Source organism: Epinephelus fuscoguttatus, linkage group LG8, assembly GCF_011397635.1.
Source record: "Epinephelus fuscoguttatus linkage group LG8, E.fuscoguttatus.final_Chr_v1".
In the NCBI taxonomy this organism is placed as follows: domain Eukaryota; kingdom Metazoa; phylum Chordata; class Actinopteri; order Perciformes; family Serranidae; genus Epinephelus; species Epinephelus fuscoguttatus.
This window is the reverse complement of record NC_064759.1, coordinates 21831276-21851867: the sequence shown is the minus strand read 5'-3', so window position 1 is coordinate 21851867 and position 20592 is coordinate 21831276. Positions and strand designations below refer to the sequence as shown.

The 20592-nt window shown below is 38.4% G+C and overlaps 1 protein-coding gene and 1 long non-coding RNA gene across 9 annotated transcripts in view; one reads left to right on the top strand and one right to left on the bottom strand.

The window, feature by feature from the left end:
- LOC125893342 (sialic acid-binding Ig-like lectin 10) overlaps positions 1-19689 on the top strand; it is a 37937-nt gene extending 18248 nt beyond the window's left edge. For 2 of the 5 annotated variants that reach the window (XM_049583941.1, XM_049583938.1), the window contains 5 exons: positions 14976-15257; positions 15360-15641; positions 15841-15952; positions 16048-16105; positions 16673-19687. In XM_049583941.1, the coding sequence (XP_049439898.1) occupies positions 14976-15257; positions 15360-15641; positions 15841-15952; positions 16048-16105; positions 16673-17071 (1133 nt within the window). In that variant the 3' untranslated portion in view covers positions 17072-19687. Of the gene's footprint in view, positions 1-14975; positions 15258-15359; positions 15642-15840; positions 15953-16047; positions 16106-16672 lie in introns of all 5 variants that reach the window. The other 3 variants (XM_049583940.1, XM_049583939.1, XM_049583942.1) reach the window with 2 other exon arrangements.
- The window catches only part of LOC125893362 (uncharacterized), a 92150-nt gene that overhangs the window by 69097 nt on the left and 2461 nt on the right, over positions 1-20592 (bottom strand). The window contains exon 2 of one of the 4 annotated variants that reach the window (XR_007449876.1): positions 12163-12273. The exons of 1 other annotated variant lie outside the window; for it this stretch is intronic. This is a non-coding gene — a long non-coding RNA (uncharacterized LOC125893362). Of the gene's footprint in view, positions 1-3417; positions 3499-12162; positions 12338-20592 lie in introns of those variants that run through there. 2 more of the 4 variants (XR_007449878.1, XR_007449877.1) reach the window with 2 other exon arrangements.

The following is a 20592-nucleotide window of genomic DNA, read 5'->3' as shown; positions in this document are numbered from 1 at the left end:
AACAAAAAAAAAACGGACATTCTCACTGTAAACTTGTTTAAATGTATGCATTTTATTTAAAATATGAAGAATTTGTAAATACAAATCAGTAAGCTGTCTTTTATTATTGTTATTATTTTCAATATTTGGCTTTTTTTTAATCTGTAATTTCAAACAGATGAAACATTTGGCCTGATTTGTCTCTATGTTAATGTCCTTTAAGAAGTCACACATTACTTCCCTTTTTAAAGTGTTACAGGAACGAGCTTGACTACTGAGTACTGGAGTGACCAGTATTTGCAACATGGTGTCTCTTCTCCTTTTTCTTTTCTTTGTTTTTAAATGTATTTTTTCAATGGAAAACACCTGTTTATGTTTGGGATGAAATCATTGAGTTGTCAATTACAACAAAGCCTTTTTCACTGCAGGTAAACACTGCAAATTTCACAGGTTCAGTAGTGAGTGTTAAATCTGCAGACAACTGATAAGGACAAAGTTGTCGCCTGTTCGTAGCTGAAAATAATTATAATCTAGCACATTTATGTGTCAAGAGGTTGTTGTTAGAGTTAATATAGTCATTCCTTATAAGGGTATGATTTAATGAGTGATCACTTCAGGGACTTTTCTGAGAACTCAACTTAAAGATGTTGCACAATTAATAAACAACAACACACTGTTAACACAGAGGTTCTTTCAAAGAGGCTGCATGCAGTTGAACTAAGATTTAAACAATTACTTTTATCTACAGATATTTAAGTCATAATTACTTCCTCATAACTTAGCTGACACTGCAGATATAAGCCAGTGATAAACATATTTACATCATGCACGTAATGTATTATGCATTTCAATGTAAACAGATAGTAGATAGGACTGTGGGTTTGTTATGATGAAAACATTTTAAAGGCCACACATACGGTATTTCCTCTCTGAAAGTTTCTAACATTCACAAAGATTATTAAATAAAGGACTTGTTCCATTTCATTCATTGTTTAAGTTGCACATCATCATATGTGCATATTTAATATATCACCTTGATATTTTAGAGATTTTTGCTCAAGGTGTGTCAGTCTGTGTGTGTGTGTGTGTGTGTGTGTGTGTGTGTGTGTGTGTGGAGAAACATCTTTGTTGTGCAGAGAGCAGTATAAAGAAAGGAGGAAGAGTCCGTTCAGAGCAGAGCTCACTGTGGAGAGAAGAGGGCAGAAGAGCAAGACAAAAACAGGTAACCACAACTTTTCATCTCTAAAATATATTTTTCTTCACTAACTAATGTCATAAAATGCTTTTTAGAATTCCTTACTTTACTTGTAAACCAAGGTGTGCATTTTATTGGGAAAGTCTGGGTTTTAAGGGGGTTTTAGATAAAAGGTTACTTAAGATTATTTATTTTGCAGCTTCCTGTAATGTGTGAAAAAGTGCTGGGAAATTTCGAGGAATTCACAACCCTGAAAACATGTTGGCCACATTTATCAGCATGACTACTAAAAAGAACGTGCAACATACTGTATTTAAATCTGTGCCATCAACTTCAGAGTTGTTTCTGGTCCAGTTTCATCAGTTGAAATATTTTAATGTTTAAAATGTTTGTGCTTCTGAAAGCAGGAGAGCAACCCAAACAGGTAAAACAGCACATATACTATATTTTTAAATGTTTCTATATAAAATCTATTGAACTAAATAGTTACGCTACAATAAAGCTGGACAATGCAGAGACCACAGATATCTCTTGTTCAGAGCTGTTGCTGAGAGGTGTAAAATGAGGCCCTGGGGAATATTGTAGTCAAATTTATTATCCTCAGTGCAGAATAGATGAACATGCAACATCATGTATTAACATCTGTGCTGTCAGCTGTGGATCTGTGTTTCTGGTCCAGTTTGATCAACCAGACTTCCTGTATGTTTGTTGCACTTTTTCCATAAGGTGTTCGTGCCTTTGAAAGAAAGAGTTTTTCCTGTGGAGGGAGAGACTCAGTGACTTAATCATCAAATCAGGATGTTTGTTCTCATTTGGGCGACTTTGCTCTTCACTGTGAGACGCAGCAATGCTGACACAGGTATGCGTCTTTATTATAATCTTGTTAAACTTTACTGAGTCTTGTAGTGATACCAGTATTTCTCTTTTAAAGCTGTTGATAAGATCTTAAAATGTTAGTGATTTAACATTTAGATGGCCTTTAAAACGCTGCCCTTTCAAGCTCCACATACAAGTACTTTGCATTATTAGTGAGACTGGAGCTTGTTAAAACTATCAAAACATCTATTCATTACTGGGAATACCTTAAATGTAAATTAAGAATTCACTTGCTAAATATAGGGAAAGAAGTAAACAAAAATTAGATATTGTTTTTCTAAATATAGGTTTTGTGTTTAAAATCACTGAAATTTGATAACATGATTAGATGGGACAATGTTTAATATCAGCCTCACATATCAGCAAGTATAAACTAATGATGCTAAAGAAAAATGCGGACACCTTTCACCTCTTTATCAGTGATCTCTTTTTTAAAAAAAAAATTTTTCTCCTCCATATTAACAGGTTCCTCTCCAGGAGGAAAAAACATTGCCAAGAAGGATTCTACTGTATCACTCTCAGGAGAAATAACAGCAGAGGCCGGACTCTGTGTTGTGATACCGTGCTCTTTCACCACTGGAAATGGCTTTATACCCCAACATATAGTTTGGTACAAATGTGAACCATCTGAACCAAAATGTCGTGATTCAGACATTATATTCAACACCACCAAAAAGAACAAAGTTCAGTCTGGGTTCAAAGGACAAGTGTCACTGTTGGAACCTGATGTGACTCAGGGGAACTGCAGCATCATCGTCAATGACCTCACTGAGTCTGACTCTGGATCATATCAACTCAGAGTAAATGGGAAGCCGGGTAGCTCTGATTTTCTTCACAGAGCAACTGTCTCTGTTAAAGGTACGAAGAGCTGAAACAAATATATACAATAAAGATGTTAATTGTGGTACCTAACAACTGCAGCAACATCTTTGGTGTATTTAGAGTCTCAATGGAGCATAAAATAATGTTTAACATTTGTCGACCTCTATGGGCAGGCAGTAGGACCTGCAGCAGTTCCTGATAATATCTCCTGATTTATGCTCTTTAAAATGAATAACAAAGTATCTAATTATCACGCCCAAATTTAAATGAATGATTTCCTTCTGGCTGCTCACCTGATTCCACTCATGAACTGCTCTCCCATTAGGTCTGACCCAGAGGCCCACAGTGATGATTCCTCCTCTGACAGAGGGACAGCAGACCACACTGACCTGCACTGCTCCTGGTCTCTGCTCTGGATCTGTTCCTGAAATCACCTGGACGTGGGGAGGAGCAGGAGAGATGGACTCTCACATCACAGGAAACATCACTGCTTTCAAGACTGAGAATCTGACTGCTGTCACTCAGAGACACAGCTCAACTTTGACCTTTAACCCCTCAGCTAAACACCACGGCACCAATGTCACCTGTAAGGTCAGCTTTGCAAACAGCATCACTACACTGGAAATGAAGACTCTTAATGTGACCAGTGAGTAGCACATTCTGTTCTTCATACTCTCACATTCTTTTGACCTTTCAGAATGTTAGAGAAGCTCTCCCAGCTCAGTGTAGTTATCCTAAAACTGGACCGTGAAATATAAAGTTTCATAACTTGAGGTGAAACTCTTGGGTCTTATCTTGGAAAAAATGTTTAGCTCGTCCTGAGATTTTTAACTGAATACAGCGTGAACAGCTTTTTTAAAATTGGCTGTTTTAAGCTCCCTCTTAAATATCTTGTGTCTGGATGAAGGTCTGAAACCCAGACTGGTTTAGGACTTTCACAAATTGCATTCATTGTGAAATTTCTCTCACTTTATTGAGAAAATAAGAACAAAACAGCTCAGCTCACAGTGAGACCTTGAAGACTAGGTCCTGTATCCTTGATGTATAAAATTGATTTAACATTTAGATGTTTCAAGCTCCACATACAAGTACTTTGCATTATTAGTGAGACTGGAGCTTGTTAAAACTATCACAACATCTATTCATTACTGGGAATACCTTAAATGTAAATTAAGAATTCACTTGCTAAATATAGGGAAAGAAGTAAACAAAAATTAGATATTGTTTTTCTAAATATAGGTTTTGTGTTTAAAATCACTGAAATTTGATAACATGATTAGATGGGACAATGTTTAATATCAGCCTCACATATCAGCAAGTATAAACTAATGATGCTAAAGAAAAATGCGGACACCTTTCACCTCTTTATCAGTGATCTCTTTTTTAAAAAAAAAATTTTTCTCCTCCATATTAACAGGTTCCTCTCCAGGAGGAAAAAACATTGCCAAGAAGGATTCTACTGTATCACTCTCAGGAGAAATAACAGCAGTGGCCGGACTCTGTGTTGTGATACCGTGCTCTTTCACCACTGGAAATGGCTTTATACAACATATAGTTTGGTACAAATGTGAACCATCTGAACCAAAATGTCGTGATTCAGACATTATATTCAACACCACCAAAAAGAACAAAGTTCAGTCTGGGTTCAAAGGACAAGTGTCACTGTTGGAACCTGATGTGACTCAGGGGAACTGCAGCATCATCGTCAATGACCTCACTGAGTCTGACTCTGGATCATATCAACTCAGAGTAAATGGGAAGCCGGGTAGCTCTGATTTTCTTCACAGAGCAACTGTCTCTGTTAAAGGTACGAAGAGCTGAAACAAATATATACAATAAAGATGTTAATTGTGGTACCTAACAACTGCAGCAACATCTTTGGTGTATTTAGAGTCTCAATGGAGCATAAAATAATGTTTAACATTTGTCGACCTCTATGGGCAGGCAGTAGGACCTGCAGCAGTTCCTGATAATATCTCCTGATTTATGCTCTTTAAAATGAATAACAAAGTATCTAATTATCACGCCCAAATTTAAATGAATGATTTCCTTCTGGCTGCTCACCTGATTCCACTCATGAACTGCTCTCCCATTAGGTCTGACCCAGAGGCCCACAGTGATGATTCCTCCTCTGACAGAGGGACAGCAGACCACACTGACCTGCACTGCTCCTGGTCTCTGCTCTGGATCTGTTCCTGAAATCACCTGGACGTGGGGAGGAGCAGGAGAGATGGACTCTCACATCACAGGAAACATCACTGCTTTCAAGACTGAGAATCTGACTGCTGTCACTCAGAGACACAGCTCAACTTTGACCTTTAACTCAGCTAAACACCACGGCACCAATGTCACCTGTAAGGTCAGCTTTGCAAACAGCATCACTACACTGGAAATGAAGACTCTTAATGTGACCAGTGAGTAGCACATTCTGTTCTTCATACTCTCACATTCTTTTGACCTTTCAGAATGTTAGAGAAGCTCTCCCAGCTCAGTGTAGTTATCCTAAAACTGGACCGTGAATATATAAAGTTTCATAACTTGAGGTGAAACTCTTGGGTCTTATCTTGGAAAAAATGTTTAGCTCGTCCTGAGATTTTTAACTGAATACAGCGTGAACAGCTTTTTTAAAATTGGCTGTTTTAAGCTCCCTCTTAAATATCTTGTGTCTGGATGAAGGTCTGAAACCCAGACTGGTTTAGGACTTTCACAAATTGCATTCATTGTGAAATTTCTCTCACTTTATTGAGAAAATAAGAACAAAACAGCTCAGCTCACAGTGAGACCTTGAAGACTAGGTCCTGTATCCTTGATGTATAAAATGATAATAAAAAGTAAAGACTTGGACAGCACACCAATTTGACTTTAATATTGTCACACAGATGTGTGACACAGACACAGGCAAATTCACAGACAGTACACACAGGTGGGGATAATTATTGGTGACTGCAGCCAGCACAACAAGAACATCCAGCAGGGGGAGTAACAACCTTTCCTGGCACAGTCTCATGATAGAGAATACTACAACACAAAATACCAAGGAAACAACATCAGTATATTCACTTCTTGTGAGGTGAATATTATTCATTCACTTTGTCACAGGGATGAACTGGTTAGATTTTCGTGGTAGACATTCAAGGTCATTGTGACCTTGTCTGTGTCATTCTCAACAACATGATATCTCAAGACAGCCTTGAAAAAAGGTCAAAGGTCAACTTCACTGAGACGTCATAATGTTTTGCTAAACGTTTTTGGCCATTATTCACCATCATGACTAAGGAAAAGGTTGGTGAGATAATGAATTGGGGTTGAAGATGTGTGTAAAGCATCTACAGTATATTTTAGAATTTGCAACTTCTTTGCAGCAATATCCATATTTGAATACATTATGAGGCCATTATGACTCATAAATGATAAATATGATGATGAAATGTGATTCATAAAGATTTGTTTACATCCCCTATTTCTTATGGTAGGTCCTGTGCAGCAGCGTGGACCTCACAGTGCAGTACTTCCCTGGGCTGTTGCTGGTGTATCTCTAAGTGTGAACGCCCTCTGCACAATCTTCATGATATTCCTTTGGTATGTTACTACTTATGCTTTTTAGGATTCAAAGTCTTTGTTAATGCATTAGAAGACTTTGAGGCAACACATGGCTCACTCTGTTTTTTCTCTCTCTCTCTCTAAAGGAAAGCAAGAACAAAGGTGACACCAAATCAAGAGGACAGAACTTACATGTCTCTGCAGAAAACAGACAGATCACCAGAGTATGATGTTATTGGCCAAACTCAGGACTACAGACGTGTTGAAGCTCCTTTGCCATCATTCAGTTTGTATGAATGTATAGATGCATCAGTGGTTCAAGAGCAGGATGTTATTGGCCAACTTCAGGACTAATGTCAGCTTCCACCATGTCTTCACAGTCTGCTGGGATGACTTTCAACCAGCTATAATACAGGATTTCTTGCACTGGATTTGATAAATTGTCAAAAAAAAGGTGTACATTGTATGAATGTATGGATGCATCAGCAGTTCACCTTCCACAAAAATAGCTATTATTAAAAATGGGGGGGGGGGGGGGGGTGTTTGGCACTTTTCTAAGCTTCAGATTTGATACTGTACATATATATGCAATCCCACGTAGACTGATCCCTATCGTTTGTGGTGTTATTGTATGTTGATTCATAGTATGGTTTATTGCTATGGGAGTTTTTGAGTCATGTTACCATGTGGGGGCGCTGTGGCGTCAGGCTGTATTGTATTGTCGAGGGTGACTGCCGAGCAAGAAAATAATAAACATAGTTGCGTAGACACAGTGGCCAGACGAACTTATTAGTTTTTTTAAATATTGCTTTAAGAACACGACACCGTTAATCTGTGTTTAGATGTTATGATCCATATCATTAACCTGACTTTGGCATTGTTTATATTGTTGGCCTATATATTTTGGATTTGCATTCTTTTCGCACCTTCTTGTTATTTTATATTTGCACTTCTTCAGCTCTGTATTGCAACAGCTGCACAACAGTCACCCTCAGGATACTTTATAAATAAAGCCTCATCTCGTCTCCTCTCCTCTTGTCTCACCTCGTTCCACCTCGTCTCACCTCACAGTAGGAAGGTAGGCAGGAAGCTAAAAGGCAAGACCATAATCAACATTTAAGATAGTGCCATGAGATAAAAGCTGCAATCAATAATACAACATAGGCCTAAGAGAATATAAAAGAAACAAAATTCACAATAAATGAAAATGCATGCAAAATAGTTGTATTTTCTGTTTTTTTCTGTTTTGTGTGTATTTGCATTCAGTACTTCGAACTCTCCGGGCCTTGATTAGTAACTTTATGCGCAGGTGTGGAATTTAAAAACTCTGAAAAAAAAAATTGAAACCTTTATTTATTTAAGTATTTATTTATTAAACCATTGAAAAACTAGCAACATCCTTCAACTTAAACAGTCAGGAGGTATCTGAACGTCTGTATCAATGCTGTCAGCTTCGTGTTTTTAGCTAGCAACATTAGCCTTTGATGCTAACCTCAAACAGATGTTATAATGAGGACGGACACTTTGATAACGTTTGCAAAGTATCATGGAGCATCTGTGTTGGAAGACAAGTCTAGTTGGACTTAATATCACATGGTTGCTGGTCATTTTGCCGACATGAAAGACAGGTCGCAGTTCTATCATCTCCAGTAAGTAACGTTAAACTAACAAACCCACCCACTCCTCTCCTCTCTCCTGTCTTATCCAGCCTCTGCAGTCGGTAACATAACATAGTTGTGTACCTGTTGCTGATGCTGTCGTGTAAGAAGTATTAAGATCCTTTACCCAAATCAAAGTAGTAATAAAACCGTGTAAAATACTACATTAGCATACAGCTTAAAGCTCTGCATTCAAATACCTGACTTTACCTAAAACACTGTTACTGTTCTAGCTTGTACATGTGACTCAGTGTGCACTACTGTATGTTATTGATAGATATTTCCATATATAACAATTCATTTCATAAGTTTTGTATAAGATAATCTTTATCAACATAGTAGCAAAGTACATAAATTATATGACATGGAGTGAAAAGTATAATATTTTCCTGAGGAAGGCTACAAAATGGAAACACAAGTACAGGTTTCTCTAAATTGTGTTTAAATACAGTACTTGAGTAAATGTACTCAGTTACTTCTCACCACTTGTCAGCTATAAAGTTACATCTTCTGCCATGTGTGATTTCTGATAGTTTGGAGCCCGGTTGTTACTTGTTGAGGTGTTTTACATCCCTGTTCTGGATTGTTGTGCTGTGTAATGCACAAATGATTTATACTACATGTTGACTGTTTTTGAATCCCATAGGCCAGATGTCAGTGCTAAATTTGTTTAAATTTGATCGTGCAGTTGATAAGTCTGATATATTTGAAAGTCACATTTTGCACCACTATTAAGGACTTTACCCGCTTCTCCATATTATTCCCACACCATGTCAGTGCTAGTAATAACACACAACTTTCCCTTTACTGTCAGTTTGAGTATACATGCTACCTTCAACCCTTTACTGCCTTCTTTTTGCATACATGCTTATGCGTCATACCGGTTTCTAGGAGTGGGAATCATCAAGGGCCCCCTGATATGATATTATCAGGATACTCAGCTCATGTTCCAACATTATTGTCACTACAGATGTTTTGCAACATGCTGAGTATTGCAGTAACATACACTGTGATATATGTTGCAATTTATGACCTTTTTTAGCTGCAAGTGAAGGAAAAACTTTAACAGGTGTTTTTATCTAATAAGAGTCATCACACTTTCACCTTTTTTTATTGGAGCAGTAAAATATCAATACTTTGAGTTCATCTATCAATACAATATTGCCACACAAAATATCACAATACTATAATGTATTGATTATTTTCCTCCATCCCTTCCAGTTTCTACCCACCTCATTTTGATGAACACTTAAAGCAGCATAAAATGTAAACAGGAAGTTATCAGAGATACAGAGAACACAGTGGTGCTGTATAAAGCAGTGTTTAAATAAATAACAATTACGGTGAGTTTGCTAAGAACAGTACCTTCAGATATTGCATAATATAAACCACATTACTTTGATCATGGCGATAAAAACAATAAGAAGCAAAACATTTTTCATCATTCAATTTTAAAGGTGCAGATTTCTGTAATATTATGACGTTTGAGTGTACATGAGCATGTCAGTCTAAGGAGAGGAGAAATGTTGCTCAGCAGCGTGTGTGGAAACTTCCTTAAACCTGATTGTTGCACAAAGAGGGAAGAAATAAAAAAGTGAGGAGAGGAAGAACCAGTTCAGAGCAGAAAAAGACCAGTGGAGAGAAGACCACAGGAGAGAGACACAGGAAGAGGTAAAACATTTATTTAACATTTATATTTATTTTTGAGCTGTTAATGAAAGTTGTCGAGGTGATTAATTCTTCCCTGAATAATATAATAAACATCTGTGATTTGTGATTTGCTTATGTGAGCACATAGCTGACATAAGCCAACACCTACACCTACTACATCTACTTTATTTTACTGTTTCATGTTTGCTGTCAGCTGTAAGTAGTGTTATGTTACTGCTCATGAAAACTGAAAGTTTCCTTATTTTGCTGCTTCACAGTAAAAGCTTTTAATTAACAAAATATCAGGGGACTTTTATTGGGAAGTATTTACAAGGAATGAAATGTGTTTATCACCAAAATAGTGCAGCTTTGTTAGCAGCTGTTTTTCAGTAAAAACAAAGCTACTTATACCACAGGGAGGAAGGCTACAAGCAGAAACAGCCAGAGTGAGATGTTAGATGAAGAGCTGCAGACAACAGGCTCTTACTGCACCTCTGCAAACAGCTCACCTCCAACAGGTGAGCTATTTGGTTACCAGCCATAAAAACCACTAACAGCAAAATAATCTGGGATCTTAAGCTGTGGATCAGCCCTTTGCTTTTAAACTTCATTGACCAACGACAAGCCGTGATCAGTAAAAGACACACTTTGAAGTGGGTAGCCCTATTATAATGGAAATGCACATCCCATCCACGCTGGGCTGATGTGCTGAGTTCAGCCGATTTAAGCCAAACCAGCACGTGTGTATGAAAAAACCCTGTAACTTCCTGTAGCTCTCGCTCTGGAGAGGAACTCCCCTGTGGCAGGAGGATGACCTACGTTCGATAAATTGACCGGATTGTGCCTACATGCTGTCCACACCTCACTGAGATCCAAACCCTATACCAGTCAGGCCACTTTGGCATGTGGTCTGGCTGATCAGATCCCAGTGTGGTCAAGTTCTGATCTAGACTTGACAGTTAATGCATCCTGGCATGATTAAATTACAAAGGTGCATTAAAAAGACAAGTGTAACCAAATCCTAAATGCCTTACCACAACAAATATAATGTGTGTTAATATTGCAACTAACTAAATCTGCAACATCCTGTATTCTTGTCTGTGATGTCAGCTGTGGAGCTTCCTTTGGTTTAGTTCCTCTATCTTCACTGTATTTTCAGGGTAAAGTTTATCCTGTGGAGGGAGAGACTGTCTGTCTCAAACATCAAATCAGGATGTTTGTTGTCATCCTGGTGACCCTGCTGTTCTCTGTGAGAGGCAGCAATGCTGACACAGGTTTGCATCTCTTATTATAATCTTGTTATGATGCTGACATTAAAGATATGAACGAAATAGATAGATATAATCTGCCGTGATTAATGTCCTTATAGTTATTTACTTATATTTAGTTCCAGCACCATTAGAAGCATTCCTCACAGCATCTATTAACTGAGTTGGAAACAATGGACTTGCTATGTAAATGGACATTTTGTTAATCATATGTATAACGGAAAAAGAAACATGTAAAATGTTGAAATTATGATGCATTCTGCTCTACAGCAGAGATGTGAAACAAAAACAGTCATAGTAGCCTTCCTTCATATTTTATTAAATATGGTGCATTGTCAAAATTTAAATATTCTAATATTCTTTCATTGTCTTTATTAACAGGTGCAGATTGGGGAAGACAATTCTGTGACAGAAGATACTGTATCACTCTCAGTGAAGGAGAAATAACAGCAGAGGCCGGACTCTGTGTTGTGATACCGTGTCTTTTCACCACTGGATATGGCTTTATACCCCAACATATAGTTTGGTACAAATGTGAACCATCAAAACAAAGATGTGGTGATTCAGACATTATATTCCACACTAACAAGAACAACAAAAAAGTTCAGTCTGGGTTCAAAGGACGAGTGTCACTGTTGGAGCCTGATGTGACTCAGGGGAACTGCAGCATCATCGTCAATGACCTCACAGAGTCTGACTCTGGATCATATCAACTCAGAGTAAATGGGAAGTCGGGTGGCTTTGATATTCTTCACAGAGCAACTGTCTCTGTTAAAGGTACGAAGAGCTGAAACAAATATATACAATAAAGATGTTAATTGTGGTACCTAACAACTGCAGCAACATCTTTGGTGTATTTAGAGTCTCAATGGAGCAAAAAATATTTAACATTTGTCGACCTCTATGGACAGGCAGTAGGACCTGCAGCAGTTCCTGATAATATCTCCTGATTTGTGCTCCATTAACATGAATTACAAATTATTTGATAATTTTAGCTTAAACTTGGATGAATCATGATCTTCAGGTTGCTCACCTGATTCCACTCCTGGACTGTTCTCCCATTAGGTCTGACCCAGAAGCCCACAGTGATGATTCCTCCTCTGACAGAGGGACAGCAGACCACACTGACCTGCACTGCTCCTGGTCTCTGCTCTGGATCTGTTCCTGAAATCACCTGGATGTGGGGAGGAGCAGGAGAGGCAGACTCTCACATCACAGGAAACATCACTGCTTTCAAGACTGAGGATCTGACTGCTGTCACTCAGAGACACAGCTCAACTTTGACCTTGAACCCTTCAGCTAAACACCACGGCACCGATGTCACCTGTAAGGTCAGCTTCACAAACAGCATCTCAACAGAGGAGACAGTGACTCTGAACGTGACCTGTGAGTAACACATACTGTACTTTATTCACAGCTTTACTTTTTTACTATCTGAGATGCTTGATATGAGATGTTCTGTCATGTAATTTCTGACGCTTTTCTGAGCTATGTTGGATTTTTTAGTGGTGCCATTATATTGTATATAATACAATATACAATTTTTGTCTCATAGATGTGAAGGAAGTCAAAATCACTGGGAATACAAGTGTGAAGGAGGGTGAGGCTCTGAGTCTGATCTGCAGTGTTGAAAGTTTCCCTCCAGCTCTCATTACATGGACTAAATATTCTGATGAAAAGCAAAATAAAACAGAAACTATTCTGCAGAATGACACTGTTACTGACCTGCAGAACGACACTGTTACTGACCTGCAGAACGACACTGTTACTGACCTGTAGAACGACACTGAGACCTTCCTGGAAAAAAGTGGAATGGACACCTTTTCCATCCTTAACGTGACAACAGCAGATTCTGGACTGTACATCTGCACAGCAAAACATCAGAACAACACCCTGATGGGAAAAGTTAATGTCACAGTGATATGTAAGTACACTGTACAACTCTTCCACGATAGAAAATGGCTTGTAGTTTTTTCCCTCTTTCCTCTAATCCAGGAGCTGAAGCTATTCATTCTGTTTAGAGCAAAAGACCTTACTAATCATACCAAATTCAATTCCTGAATAACTTCCACAGCTCCGCCCCTTTAGTTTATAATGAACTTTTTAAAAAAAAATTGTCCTAGAACCTATGAAGGCTTCCAGATGGTTCTCAGCTCTACCAGAGCCACATGTTCAAAATAATAAAAATCGTGTCTGTTAAAGCCACTCTGTGGGGAGTTTGAAAATCTTTAGACTTTGGTGCCCTCCGATGGTAATTATAAAACACTAACAGACAGTACATGTAAATAGGGCTGGGCGGTATGGCCTAAAATCAATGTCACGGTATTATTTTGGGGGGATGCTGTGACGGTATGATATTGTGGTATCGTCTTCTCTCTCTCTTTTTTTTTTTTAACACCTTAAATAAAAATTTAAAAAGCCATACAATTGTAGGATGGAAAGTATTTATCGTCAGAAGTAAAACGGTTGCTAATCCATCTATTATTGTGTATAAAACGTTATATAGTATGTATAAACGCTAGAGGGAAGAGGGAAGGAAGGTGGGCCTAAAATAAATTAATAAAAATAAATAAATGAACGAATAACATAAAATAGAAAGATAGTTGACTTTTACTTATTTTATTTTTTTCCCCCGTGCTTTATTATCAGTGTTTAACACGGGAGAGGGTGACGGGAGGTCAGCCACTTCCAGTGAGTGGAGGGGGAGAAAAAAAAAAGTAATTAAAAAAAAATGCCAATGGCATTGGGGGGGCTTCTCCAGCCGGCCTGGGTTTGGGGCAGTCAGCCAGGCCACCTCCATCACGTAGCGAGGGAGGTGCATGAGGCAGGCCAGCCGGCCGCCGGCACATTGAATTACTGAAATATGCAACAACATAAATACACTTGCCTTGCCTTTCGGTTCTATCCAATCTTATTTGTCCTCCTGGTGTAGCGATAACAGCGCTAGTTGGCATTGCAAACAGTGAATGAAAATGGGGAACATTCAGCAGTTGTACTGTCGTGATAGGATGGTTTTACAGTACAAACATCAGCCATCAGTGACAACATGAGAAAATGGCATGAAATCACATGTGAGGACTTCTTTCATAACATTGTAGTGTCTCTTGCTTGAACTGAGAAGTGTATTTGAGCGGCGAGTTCACTATGTTCCACAACTTTTTAATTTTTTTAGTCTTAGAAATGAACTCACAAAATGTCAAGAAAGCAAATATTCTCACATCTGTTTTCCTTATTAAACAGAAGAATACAGCTGTAGAGTTTCTCTCTTTCATGAAACTAAAACTAACGTAATTGTCTTGTAAACACATTAACAAAAATAAATAAATAAATAATCACTGAAATGATCTTGGTTAGTTTCCCACAGTTACAGCAATCACCAACTCTGGTTTTTGAAATAACTCCTTAATTCAGAGTTAGATGTGAAAATATGCTCTCTGTACACACCAGTCATCCCTACTGTTTCTCTAGGTGTGTCAGCTGCCTGCTGAACAGCGGCTCTCACTCATTCTTCTTCAGTGGCAAACCATTACATTAGCAAAATAAAATAGATAAATAAGTTAAAATATACAACTGCTGATATACCTGGCAACCATGAAGGTTTGTAAGCTATTATATTTATCCTCCACACTTTGGGAAAAAGTGTCTGGAAAAAAATAAAAACTCAATACCAGCTTAAAAACAGCTTTTTGGCAAATAAAGAGTGATAAAGTTGGCAACACTCAGCAAAGTGACCACACTTTGGCTCTAAAACAGAAGTAATATTATAACATCACACAATGTGGAAGCGCCCTAGTTCACACAAAGGATAAGGTCAATTATTGTCTATAAATGTTGTGAGATGTTGTAATGTGTTTAATGACTTTATCTTGTCTTGTTATTTAATTCAATGTATTCTGTGTTTGATTTGAGAAAAATCTATCTGTATCTGTTTCTGACCTCTTTGTCATATCTCGACTTAAGATATTATGTTTATAATTTGCTTCACAGATATGAGGAAACTTGTAATCACTGGAGACACAACTGTTGAGAAAGGAGATGCTTTAAATCTGACCTGCAGTGTTGAAAGTTTTCCTCCGTCTCATGTCACATGGACTGTACGTGGTTCCAACACAAACCTGCAGAGTGGACCTGATAGTGACTTACAGAAGGACACTGGATCAGCCACACTCTTCATCCCTGATGTGACAGCAGAACATTCTGGACAGTACATCTGTACAGCACAACACCTGGACACAACTGTTACTACATATGCTGATATCACTGTGACTTGTAAGTAGACCTTAATAATCTTCTGAAAAAGGAATTTCATGATCACATTTTACACTATCTGCTTTTAGTTGTGATGTTGTAATTCTGCTTGTGTGTTTACAGGGTTTTCAAAGATCTTGGAAACCTCTGGATGTGTGGTTCAGTCAGAGGTCCTGACTTGTGTGTGCATCAGTGAGGGGTTTCCTTTGCCCACCATCAAATGGCCGCTGTTGAAGAATCGCACTGAGTACTCTGTCGTTACCACTGTGTCAAACCACATGGTCAACAGCACCGCCACTGTGACTGTAAAAGACCACAGCACTTCTGTTGAGTGTGTCAGCAGCAACACAAATGGGGAAGCAAAAGAAAACCTCACCATTCGAAATGACATCTCAGATCAAGATGGTACGTGTTCTCAAATAAAACACGTCAGCAACTGTAGACCACTGCTTTATGACATTTTTAGTGCCTCTATTTTTTACTGTTACCTTTGTCCTCACATAACCGTTGGGCAAGCATTCAAAAGGAAATAAGCCATTGCATGTTTTTTTTAGTGTTCAGAACAACATGAACAGCAACATTTTTCTTTTGTTCATGACTGCAGGTCAAACCAGTGAAGTACTGAAAATTGTCTCACGGCCTGAAGTCATCATTGCCTTTGTGATTGGGGTAGTTCTTTCAGCAGTCCTTTGCTGTTTGGCAAACAAATGTCACAGGTACACTTTTGAATCCAATGATGGATTTCAGTTGTTTGTGGATCTTATTCATTCTTTAATTGTGTTGCTGTCTTTAAATGCATTCACCCCCTCAGAAAAAAACAGAAGAGCTCTGGAAATCTGGAGGTGGTGACCGGTCAAGAGTATCCACTGGTATGTACATTACTTCAGCTAAGCAACAAAGAGACTTATAGGAGAAACAGTTTCATAGTTACAAACACATTTATAGACATTACATTACAGTTACCTCAGCAATACCAAAGATACAGCAATTAAGGAAGAGGTTGGGGTAGTAGAGGGAGCTTCAGCATTAGCAGATTAATAATTAGGAATGTCAGATTTTAAGGATCTGAGGATACCTACTGAGCAGCGCAATATTAAAAGATTATGGCATAATTTGAAAGAAATGGTTGGCAGTAATGTAAATATACCAGAGAGAGATTTTACGCTTAATGTACATGGTTTTGATTCATCATCTTGCATCATCATCAACTTCCATCAAGGATTTGCTGTTGCCATGGGGGGTGTGCTTGGTCTGCACTGCTGTTTGGGTGGGTGGAAGGTGTCAGGTGGTATCCACATGAACGCTAGGACCAAAGGTTTACCAGCAGAACACTGCATTGTAACGAAATGATCAATGATAGCATTGATCATTTCACCTTACCAGCCAGTGGTTTTAATGTTCTGGCTGATGGGTGTAAATTATGTTGTACCCAACAGATAGATGCTGGTCAAACAGTGGAAGATGATCAGACCTACTACCAAGAGGCAGCTGAAGAAGGGGGAGCTGTGGCAGCAGAGAAAGCAACGTCTGATCTCAATGGTGGACCAAAAGATGTGGAGTACGCCAGCATTGATTTCTCAGTGATGAAAAGGAGGAGTCCCAGGGAGGCAGCAAAGAAGCAGGAGACCACGGAGACAGAGTATGCTGAAATTAAGAAAACAGTGAAAAAGGAAACTGAAGAGAATGGTAAAGAGGAAGGTGAAGTTTTGGAGGGCAAAGAGGAGCAGGCGATGATCGAGGAGGATGAGGAGACAAAACAGTATGTTCCTGAAGAGGAGGAAGGGGAGGAAATGGCAGTGTACTCCAGTGTAAAGGATGTAATGGATGAGATGTGAGGACTGTTGCATTGTGGAGTTGCTTGAGGATAACGTTTCCTTGCTCTTATCAGATGTAATGGACTGATGATGGATTGTTATTCTGGTGAATGTAAATGGGTTTCACCACAAGGCTGTGATCCTCAAACGCCAATTTCAGCATGTCGTAACCTTAAGTGGTGAAGACACTTCACACCTCTATGTTAGGAGCTGTGCAAATCCATTCATTCCACCAAGACTGGACTGGAAGTTTGACTGAATTTCCTTATATGTCATTGACCCCTCTCTAAGCCCCGCCACTTTGTGATGGTCTGTCAAGCTGTCAGAGTGAGCATGGAGCCCACACTGTAACTAACTGCACTCCCTGAAGAAATATTATCATATTTTTGGAAAAATGAAAGAGTGATTCCAGAGAGAAGCAGACAGAGGGGTCTACAGTCTGTGTTTGAAGGATATATCCAGGATGTCAAACTGACTCAGCAGCAACAACAGGTTAAAAAGACAAAGATAGTTAGAAGCTAAAGCCAAACTATAGGCTACAGATCACAGTGTAAAAGTGAACCACCACATCACTGCTGATCGCCACAGAAGACAATGAATATAAAGGGAAACTTTTCTGATATTGAACCAGCTGTGTGGCATCGCAGTGTGTGCAGATGAATGGTGTTTGGCTGTGTTTCTTATGTGCTTGTCCTGTACAGCAGGGTTGGTCTTTTCTCACTGTTATAATCATTAAAAAGCAAAAGCAGCATGTGTACATTCAGTGGGCTGTATCTTCAGTAGCTAGCTAGCTAACCCTACACTTTTCAGGGTCTGATTTTGGTTTTGGAACAGGGAAGAAACGTTTATCTTTTTCCAACCTCTCCAGGTAACGAGTGTCATTAATACACGACGTGCCCCAGGCACAACATTTAGCTCTAAATCCACAAAACCAGCCTGAAAATGAAGGAAATCTCAAATGACTGCATTAGAGTCAATGGAGCACAGCTGTGTTGTTGTCAGACCCTGGTCTGAGCCGGCCAGATGCTATGTTATGATTAGCCAGTCTGTGTCTGGGGGAGAGACTTTGCAAAGGGTCAGTTGTGTTTTAGTTTTTATAAACTTATCAGAGAAGTTTCCCTCCATCCATGAAAAAGTTAACACCACCATTATGGCAGCAGTTTGTAAAGGGGCAACCATCTCCATCCTCTCTGCTCTGAGAGCCAAAGTGAAATTTGTTTGATACCTTTTATTTAACTAAGATGAACACATGCCTTAAGTGTCAGCCCACATTTCTCTGCAAAAATTAACCCTCACTTTGAAGAGGTTACTCTTTTTCAGAATTCCTTCAGGGATGGCAAAGTTGTTTTTGTGTGTCGGTCAGTTTGTTGGACCACTTTGGTTTAAACTGAAATATCTCAGCAATTATTCAGTGGTTTCCCATTAAATTTTGTACACTCATGGTCCCCAGAAGAGTCCCAGTCTTCTTCTCTGGTGCAGTAGCAGCAATGGAGGAGTCACACACAGAGAACAAAAAGATTCAGACTAATGTCTAAATTTTTAAATGGTTTTATTCAAATATTAGGGCTATGCAGATGACGGAACAATGTTCAAAAGTGCATAAAGCTCACAGTGCAAAGGTTTCATTCCATTTTGAACTGTCATTAGTGCCGCAGTTTTTGGCACTAAGGAAACTCCAACATGGACTGCAATGTTTGCACTCTAAGCACTTTTGCACATTTGTACAGCCCTAATGTGCTTTGACCCAGACTGAATCTTTGTTCTTTGTGCGAGTTCTCCATTGTTGCACTCTCCAGAGGATATATCCCAATGAACAGACCTTTATTTCCCCCTTAGGGTAAACTTATCTTGTATTTAATGCTGATTAGCAAATGTTAGCATGCTAATGTGCTAAATTAACATGGTGAACATGTTAGCATGCGGTTTTAGCATTTAGATCAAAACAGCTCAGCTGTCACTGAACCTAACAGCTTCAGTTTCATACTGTAGCTGCGAGTGTGGCTGTAGTCTTTGTCTTGTTTCATTTTTAGTAAGTGTCTATAGACGGTAACCCAAATGTAAGACTGTTAGCTTATCTCTGTGCAGTACTCACATGGACATACATGTATTGAGAAAGTTAGATCCCTTCCTTAAGCAAGTCTGATTTCAGAGATCTAAACCTACAGTTCAATCTGCATTACAGAGATCAACCAAAGTTGCTGCAATGAGGCTTTAGTGAGACACATAATGTGGATGTCTTCTAAAGTTACTGTTTTTGGTACAAAGTTCTGTCATTGTGTTTTCAACTAAAGCTGCACATCTTCAGCTGAACTTTGAGATGCATTTTCCCCCCAGAAATTAGGACTGTAGACAGTGGAACTGCATTAGGATGGGTCCTGTTTAGGGCCACTATGGACAGTATTAATTGCAAAAATTTGGATGTACATATAGACATCTAAGAGTTCTTTCAAGACTTACTTGAAAAAGACAAAAAAAAAACAAAACAAAACAAAACAAAACAAAAAAAACCGGACATTCTCACTGTAAACTTGTTTAAATGTATGCATTTTATTTAAAATATGAAGAATTTGTAAATACAAATCAGTAAGCTGTCTTTTATTATTGTTATTATTTTCAATATTTGGCTTTTTTTTAATCTGTAATTTCAAACAGATGAAACATTTGGCCTGATTTGTCTCTATGTTAATGTCCTTTAAGTAGTCACACATTACTTCCCTTTTAAAGTGTTACAGGAACGAGCTTGACTACTGAGTACTGGAGTGACCAGTATTTGCAACATGGTGTCTCTTCTTTTTCTTTTCTTTGTTTTTAAATGTATTTTTTCAATGGAAAACACCTGTTTATGTTTGGGATGAAATCATTGAGTTGTCAATTACAACAAAGCCTTTTTCACTGCAGGTAAACACTGCAAATTTCACAGGTTCAGTAGTGAGTGTTAAATCTGCAGACAACTGATAAGGACAAAGTTGTCGCCTGTTCGTAGCTGAAAATAGTTATAATCTAGCACCTTTAAGTGTCAAGAGGAAGTTGTTAGAGAGAATATAGTCATGCCTTATAAGGGGATGATTTAATGAGTGATCACTTCAGGGACTTTTCTGAGAACTCAACTTAAAGATGTTGCACAATTAATAAACAACAACACACTGTTAACACAGAGGTTCTTTCAAAGAGGCTGCATGCAGTTGAACTAAGATTTAAACAATTACTTTTTTCTACAGATATTTAAGTCATAATTACTTCCTCATAACTTAGCTGACACTGCAGATATAAGCCAGTGATAAACATATTTACATCATGCACGTAATGTATTATGCATTTCAATGTAAACAGATAGTAGATAGGACTGTGGGTTTGTTATGATGAAAACATTTTAAAGGCCACACATACGGTATTTCCCCTCTCTGAAAGTTTCTAACATTCACAAAGATTATTAAATAAAGGACTTGTTCCATTTCATTCATTGTTTAAGTTGCACATCATCATATGTGCATATTTAATATATCACCTTGATATTTTAGAGATTTTTGCTCAAGGTGTGTCAG